The sequence below is a fragment of the Piliocolobus tephrosceles genome, chromosome 8 (genome assembly GCF_002776525.5).
Source record: "Piliocolobus tephrosceles isolate RC106 chromosome 8, ASM277652v3, whole genome shotgun sequence".
NCBI lineage: Eukaryota > Metazoa > Chordata > Mammalia > Primates > Cercopithecidae > Piliocolobus > Piliocolobus tephrosceles.
In genome coordinates this window covers 147,672,929-147,681,376 of record NC_045441.1, presented here as the reverse complement: position 1 = coordinate 147,681,376, position 8,448 = coordinate 147,672,929, and the positions used below count along the sequence as shown (strand labels likewise).

The 8,448-nt window shown below is 47.0% G+C and overlaps 1 protein-coding gene across 1 annotated transcript in view; it reads left to right on the top strand.

The window, feature by feature from the left end:
* The first annotated feature begins 1,523 nt into the window (after positions 1-1,523).
* The window catches only part of LOC116418398 (actin-related protein 3B-like), a 22,124-nt gene continuing 15,199 nt past the window's right edge, over positions 1,524-8,448 (top strand). Inside the window, exon 1 of the mRNA XM_031936115.1 lies at positions 1,524-1,550. Coding sequence (XP_031791975.1) covers positions 1,539-1,550 — 12 coding nt within the window. The 5' untranslated portion in view covers positions 1,524-1,538. The remainder of the gene's footprint in view (positions 1,551-8,448) is intronic.

The following is an 8,448-nucleotide window of genomic DNA, read 5'->3' as shown; positions in this document are numbered from 1 at the left end:
GCTTAGAACACTCCTGGCCCGTGCGGGGTGCTCAGTAAGTGCTGCTGGCCCGGTGAATGAGATGCGCGGCACACTGGGGCCTGGGGGCTCTGCGGTCTCACAGAGGAGTCAGGGAAGGAGGGGTTGCCAGGTTGGCGAGGTGGTGAGCGAGGGCTTTCCAGGCCCTGGAGACATCCCTCAGAGATGCTCAGAGTCTGCAAGACCACGGAGATGTGGAGGCTGGAGGGCGGGGGTGCAGGTTGGGGTGAGATCTGAGGGGCCTTTGTCTGCTGTCTGGGGGGTTTCACTTTAGATTTGAAGACCAACTCTATAATCTTACTGAAAGAAGTATTTCAACAGATAGGCTGAGTAAATATTTGTTAAACTGCGAAAGTAAACCTTGAGTTCAGAATCTTATTTTAGGAAGTCATGTTAAGCTAGGTGCAGGGGCTTACACCTCTGTAATCCCATCACTTTGGTAGGCCAAGGCAGGAGGATTGCTTGAGCCCAGGAGTTCGTGACCCGCCTGGGCAACACAGGGAGACCCCATCTATAAAAATAATTAGCCAGCTGTGGTGGAAAGCACTGCACCTGTGGTCCCAGCTACTTGGGAGGCTGAGGTGGGAGGATCCCTTGAGCCCAGAAGGTCAAGGCTGCAGTGAGCTGTGATTGCACCACTGCACTCTAGCCTTAGTGACAGAGGGAGACCCTGTTTCAAAAAAAAAAAAAAAAAAAAAAAATTGTCACGTTGGTCTGTGCTCTATAAGCAGTGAAATAAAACAGTGATGTATGCTATTTTTTCATACTTTGAAAAGAGTATTAGATTAATAGGGCATTTAAAATGTTTCGTCTGTGCTAGATTTGCTGTTGAGAGAGCTTTCTTTCTAGACTGTTGTGTGGGATAATCTGCTTTTCTATAAATAAAGGGGTTTGATTTTAAAATACTAAAATGTTATTATTTGTTACATCTTTCCTTTCTTTCTTAGAAAAAATGTTTGCTTACTTTTCCTTGTGGAAATTGATTAAGAATGCAGGCCGGCCTTCATGGCTCATGTGTGTAATCCCAGCACTTTAGGGGGATGAGGCAGGAGGATTGCTTATGACCAAGAGCTGGAAACCAGCCTGGGTGAGATAGCAAGACCCCATTTCTACAAAAGGAAAATTAAAAAATTAGCTGGATGTGGTAGCATGCACCTGTAGTCCCACCTGCGTGGGAGACTGAGGCAGGAGTATCGCTTGAGCCTGGGAGGTGGAGGCTACAGAGAGTTAGGATCGCACCACTGCAGTCCTGCCTGGGTGACAGAGTGAGACCTTGTCTCAAAAAAAAAAAAAAAAAAAAACCTATTAGGCTAAATGTTTATATTTCTGAGGTACAGAATTATTAGAATAAGCACTGTTGCTTTACTTTGAGATGAGATGGAAAGAATACATTTATTGGTAATTTCACATATTTCTCTTTTTTTCTGCTTCTTCCTCACTGTGAAGGTGAAACAAACATAGGTAATAAGAAACCAACGCAAATGACGCCTGTAAGCCACATTTAAGCCATCAGAGTAATTATGGATGGTCACGTGAGTTTAAAAATAATAAGCTCAGACACTGTTTTAATCCTCATAAAAGACTAGTTAGAAAACCAATTTTACTTTGATGCAAACAAGCTAGCTAAAGTTAGAGAAGGGGTACTAAGAAAATGAGTGGGGACAATCTGTTCTCTCCTGATCCCGCCCCTCAGCCGCTCTGGGGACATCTCCTTGTGTTTAATCTCCCATCAAGACTCCTGCTGAATACATGTTAGGAATGAGAGGCAGACTCTCAACCATGTCATTTTCTCAGAGAAAACTGGATTGCGTGTTGGTAATAACAGCACCTGTCACTGAGAAATGGTTTGTCGCCAGCATGGCTGAGAGGCTTCAGACCCACTTTGTTGTGGTTTGCTCTTGAATTTATTTCTTGTGTTTTCAAGCCCCGGGAAAGGGATGCTGACAGCGTGAGGGGCTGTGAAGGCTGCGAAGTTGGGTCTAGGGTTTTTTCCTTTTCCTTGATAAAGTAACTTTTCTGTTTAGAATGGAAATAACCCTTCCATTAAAGTTTTTCCATTTAATCTGGGTGAGGAGGGAGGTATTGCTTTTGTAGTTGAGTGTTAAGAAAGGTTTTCCTCGGTTTCAGTTACTATAACACTTAATTTTTGGTTTTCTTTTCTTTTCTTTTGTTTTTTTTTTGAGACGGAGTCTCGCTCTGCCACCCAAGCTGGAGTGCAGTGGCTGGATCTCAGCTCACTGCAAGCTCCGCCTCCCGGGTTCACGCCATTCTCCCGCCTCAGCCTCTCGAGTAGCTGGGACTACAGGTGCCCGCCAAGTCGTCTGGCTAGTTTTTTGTATTTTTAGTAGAGACGGGGTTTCACCATGTTAGCCAGGATGGTCTCGATCTCCTGACCTCGTGATCCGCCCGTCTCGGCCTCCCAAAGTGCTGGGATTACAGGCTTGAGCCACCGCGCCCGGCCAATTTTTGATTTTCTGTTTGTCATGTGCAACATGGTTGTTGGTGGTAAGAATGGGTTCAAAGGGACTAAGGATCTAGAACCAGAAATACCATTTGACCCAGCAATCCCGTTACTGGATATATACCCAAAGGACTATAAATCATTCTGCTGTAAAGACACATGCACACGTATGTTTATTGCAGCACTGTTCACAATAGCAAAGACTTGGAACCAACCCAAATGGCTATCAATGATAGACTGGATAAAGAAAATGTGGTCATATACACCATGGAATACTATGAAGCCATAAAAAAGGATGAGTTCATGTCCTTTGCAGGGACGTGGATGAAGCTGGAAACCATCATTCTCAGCAAACTAACACAAGAACAGAAAACCAAACACTGCATGTTCTCTCTCATAAGTGGGAGTTGTACAATGAGAACACATGGGCACAGGGAGGGGAACATCACACACCAGGGCCTGTTGGTGGGCCTCTTAGGAGAGGGGAGAGCATTAGGAGAAATATCTAATGTAGATGACGGGTTGACGGGTGCAGCAAACCACCGTGGCACGTGTATGTATACCTGTGTAACAAACCTGCGTGTTCGGCACATGGACCCCAGAATGGAAGCATAATAATAATTTAAAAAGTAGTGCTGCTTCCTCCATTTCCCACTGCATCGGACGTAGAGGTGTTTACAGCCACAGACCACCTTTTGCTCTATTGGGAGATGGCAAGTCTTTTGACCTTGATTGGCCCTCAAGGCCAGGGTTCCACCTCCCTGCTGCAGAGTTTCTTTCTGTTTGTCCTGGGGAGACATGCTGTGTTGATGGTGTTGTGTTCTGCTGCGGAGGGGAGTCCACGTTGTAAGAGGCTGGTTGTTGGATTTCGAAGTATATCCAGAGGACGGTCCCCAGAACAGCAAGAGGTCCTGAAAAGATGGCCTGTGAGAAGTGGTTGAGGGAAGCAGCATTGTTTGACTGGCGACCTGGCAGGCAGCATGAGGCTGTCTTGGGACACGTGATGGGCAGCTGGCTGGAAGGTGAGCAGTGCCGAGGAAAGAGAGAAAGCAGGGCCAGGTGGGTGGCAGATTTCAGCTCAGCACAGGGAGAGCTACTTTACAAATTGGTCTGTACAAAGTGGGGTCCGGATTCTGTGTCACGGGAAGGGAGGCTGTGTGGACTGGTGGTTAGAGTGCTGTGCTGAGTGCATGGGCTGCGGGGGTTGGTGCCCCCATGCGGTGAGTGTGTGGATCCTGCATGGTGGTGAGCACGAGGTCTGCAGGTGTGGATGCCACGTGGCCGTGAGCTTCTAGACTGCCAGCTGTGTGTTCTGCCCTGCCTACCGCTTGTTCCGTTGTGTGACTTTGGCAGGTTACTTGGTCTCACTGTGCCTCAGCGTCCTTCTCGGCAGAATGGGGATGGGAATAGCACCTGCTTTATCCCATTTTGGGCAAGGTGAAAGGAGTTGGTGTGTGGCATTGCCTTCAGCTGTGTCAGGCAGTGAGTAGGCACTGTCGTTGTGTTCCATGAAATGGCTTCAAGTGATATTCTGCAATGGCGCTCCACATCCAGGCCAGGGCAGCAGATTCCTCACCTGCTGCGGCCTCTAGCCCATTGACTTTTCTATTTTTAAAGTTCCCAGGGATTTTGCCTGGTTTCCTTTGCGTTTTTGCCCCAGGCAGCTGCTGCCTTTTGGGACTCCTGCACGTCTTGGATTAGCTGCAGAGCGGCACACCCCTTCCCCAGTGGCCGTCTTTGCCGGTGCGCAGGCATCTTTGGTTTTACTGCTCAGCGCTAATTAGGGCAGGGTTTCTTAGCCCTGGTGCTATTGACGTTTTCATTGTAGGATGCTTAGCAGCATCTCTGGTCTCTGCCCACAAAGTGCCAGTAGCACCTTCCCACCCCCACCCAGTCCTGACCATCAAAATCGTCTCCAGATGTTGCTTAGTGTCCCCTGGAGGCACAGTTGTCCCTGACTGAGAACCTGTGCACTAGGGAGAAATGTTAGGAGGTTACCAGAGTCCAAGGACTTAATCAGAAGTTGTCAGTTATTGTTTCTGGTTCTTGAGTTACTTGCTGGAGTCTTTTTTCCTTTACTGACCCCCCTTTATTCCAGAGGGGAGAGCGAATGAAATGCGCCACGTTCATTCCACGATGGCTGTGGAGGGTCCCTGTTACCGAGCGCTGTGTGTAGCGGTGGCTTCAGGGAGGAGTGGACAGACAGGGTGTAGACCTGACCCTGCTCAAGCCTCTGCATGGCCCAGGGCAGAGAGGGCCAAACAAGAGAACCCACTGTGCTTGTCGCCGTCCTGCCTTCCCTGGGCCGGTGCTGACGTCATTGCCCTCTAATTTCCCCCCAGACCTGCCAGCGGCTTGATGATGTCGTCACAGATGAGGGCGTGAGAGCTCACGGGTGAGGGGGTTTGCTGCCTGCTTCAGGCCTCAGCACCAGACAATGGAGGGAAGTGTGAGGCCTTTGGGCATCCCCACCTGGCTCCAGGTTGTGAAGGGTCCGGTTGTGAAGGGCTCCAAACGCCCTGTCAGGAAAACCGGGTTTGGGGCCAGTACTGCTTCGTCGTCTTAAATGCTTGTCTTCTGTCAGGCCCTGCTCTCTCCTGGTGTTCCTGTCAGGCTGGCAGTCCGACAGAGCCTGTCACTTAGCACTTGTATGTGCCTTTTAGACTGTATTCCACCCTCCACTGTCGCTCTGGCAGGTCCCCCTTGTCCTCTGAAACTTCTGCCGTCGGCAGCGGGGTGCGGGGAAAGTTGCCTCCGGGAGTCAGCCCCGTGGGTGGTGTGGGACAGCTTAGGGCGAGGGGTTCAGGGGCTGCTGAAGTACGAGCCAGCTCCCTTGACCTTGTCCTTGGGAGGTGCCGTCTGGGGCAGCTCTGCTGTGGCCTGCCTCCCTCAGGATGCGCCACACAGGGACCTTCTAACCTGGTGGCTGTCGTTCTGTGCGTGGAGCTAAAGTTCAGTTCAGTAATTCTAGGCTGAAGCTCAACGTGATGAAAACGAGAGTACTTTGCAGCATTAATTTAGAAACGGTATCTGGGCAGAGCTAGTGGAAGACTTGTAGGACGGCAGCCTGCCTGTGCGGGAAGCGTGTGCAGCAGACCTCACCAACTCTGCGTTCTTACAGATCCGGAGCCCACTGTGTGCCACATCCGTGTACACAGTGGACATGGGGATGTGTCTGCTGGTAGTTGTTGTGTTCCAAAGCTCAGGCAGGAGCAAAACATGAGATTTAAACCTGTCATTTGGCCTGGGGCACAGACGCTCTCGCTTTCTCCCGGAGTTCTCTCTAAAGTGTGTCTGTGTGAAAGGGGACGTTTGCCAGTGGGGAGGAGTTGGGTTGGAGGGTGGGGACGACAGGAGTGTATTCAGAGGGCGGAAGGAACAGGGTGGACAGTTGCTTTGGTAACAGATCAAGGGTTGTTCATTCTTAAATACTAAAGGGTTTGTTGAGTTTACTGGTTCACATGAGAATTTCTCCACACAAAGCACGGCGTGGAACTAGGGTGGGAGCTGGAGTTTGCTTTTAGGAAATGCCTCCAAGTATAGTGTGTATTGTTTTCCTGTTGTCCATGGCAGCTATGGGGGATTAAATGTTAAAAATGTTAAAATAAAATGGGGCAACTTGGCTCAATCTTACGTCCTCACACAGTTACAGAACATTGAGAAATGAAGAGTGAGAGACTGTTCACTTTGGCTAAATGTGCACCCTTTTTAGGGCGTCCTTCTTCTCATTTAAGTCCCTGATGCCACCTTTTCAGCAAGGCCATTCCTGCCGTCTCAACTCAGTGACCCGTTGCCGTCACTTTCTCTTATGTTGCTCTGCTTTTAAAAGTTCGACTTTGAGATGTAATTTATATAGAGTCAAATGAACCCATTTTAAGTGTATGGTGTGAAAAGAAAGTTTACATACTTAGGTGATAATCACCACAGTGAAGGTACAGCAGGGAACCATCGCTGGCAGGAGCTCCTCAGCCTCTGCTCCAGGAAGGCGCCCATCTGCGGGATCTGACTTTCCAGAGTTTCGTATACAGGAGTCCCTTCTTATCTGTGGGGCATGTGTCCCAAGACCCCCAGTGGATGGCTGAAATTGTGGGTGGTACCACGTCCTCTGTATATGATCTTTTTTTTCCTGTGCATACATACTTTTGATAAAGTTTACAGATTAGGTACAGTAAGAGATTAGCAGCAATAACTAATAATACGGATCAGTTACAACGGTGTGTTAGCATCACCGCTCTTGTGCTGTGGGGCTATTATTAAATAAAGTGAGGGCCACCTGAACTCAAGCACTGCGATGGTGCGGTCGTCGGTCTGATCACCAAGGTGGCTACTGAGTGACTCAGGGCGGGTGGCGTATATGGCATGGACATGCTGGACAAAGGGAAGACTCGTACCCTAAGCGGGACACAGTGGGACAGCTCGAGATTTCACCATGCTTCTCAGAATGGTGCGCAGCTTAAAACTTAACAAAGTGTTTTTTTCTGGACTTTTCTGTTTAATCTTTTTAGACTGTGGTTGACCATGGGTAACTGACACCTTGCAGTGTGAGCCGCAGATAATGGGGGGGCTGCTGGAAATGGAGTGTTCCACGTATTCTCTGTTTCTGGCTTCCTTCACTCAGCTGGTGCTTTTGAGGTGCGGGTGTCATTTGTCCCTTTGTACTGCTGGGAGCGCCTCAGCGAGCGGCTGTGCTGCAAGTCAGCTGTACCCTCCTGGCGGACATTTGAGTTGTTTCCAGTCTTGGCTATTACAAAACACCCTGCTATGAACATTGGAAATATACTCAGCGTCTGCTGGATATGTTTTATTCTCCTTGGGAAATACCTGGGAGTGCAGTTGCTTTGTTGTATGATAAGTGTACATCGTTTTCACTTTGTGAAAACTGCCCGACTTTTTCCAAAGTACTTACAGCATCTACCCTCCCACCAACAACGCACAAGAGTTGCAGTTGTTTGTCTTGACCCAAACTTGGTGTGTGGTGGATTTAAGCTGTATGATCCTGATGACAAGTGTTGTTGATGGTCTTTTCCTGTACTTAGCAGTCATTTGTATGTATTCTTTTGTGAAATGTCCGTTTGAATCTTTTGCCCATTTTTAACTGATTTGTTTATTGAGTGACAACTCAATAATGAGAGTTCCTCAGATATCCTGGATACAAATCCTTTGTCAGATTTATGTGTTGCAGATTTTTTTTCTAGTCTGTGGCTTGTCTTTCCATTTTCTTAGTGGTGGTTTTTGAAGAACAAATGTATGGAACCCCATTTATCAACTTTTTTCTTTTATGGTTCATGCTTTTTTATGTGCTAAGAAATTTTTGCCTGCCACAAAATTACGAAGTTTTTAAAAAATAGTTTTTAAAAGAAATTTTGTACTCTTAGCCCTTACATTTAAACCAGTGATACATTTTAATTTGTGTATATGAAATGAGAAAGTAAATAGATGTTCATCCTCTCACTCCATGGATATAAATTATTCCCACATCATTTGTTGAAAAAGACTGTTCTTTCCCTATTGAAGTCTCTGGGTGACTTGGTGTAAAATCATTTGACCACACATGCATAGCACTGTTTGTATGGTTATGTGAATAAATGAAAGAAATGAATTTATGTAATACCTTTGAAGGCAACTCAAGATCATGTAGTGCTTCTCAAGTATTATAATGAACATTTATTTTCATACCCTAGTGAATAATTTTTAATTAAAAAACCTATTACAGAGACATGACAAGTAATTGCACAGTCTGACCCTGCACTGGACTCTGGACTGGCGAGAAAAAAAAATGCCATGAAGAATATTAATAAATCCAGTGGCAAGATGAGAATAGGAACAGTAGATCAAAGTTTTGTATTAATGTTAAGTTTATGAAGTTGGCAGTTGTACTGTGGTAACATGAAAGAATGTTCTCACTTTTAGTAAATACACACTGAAGTATTTAGTAGTAAAGGGCCATGAGGTATGTAAGTTATGCTCAC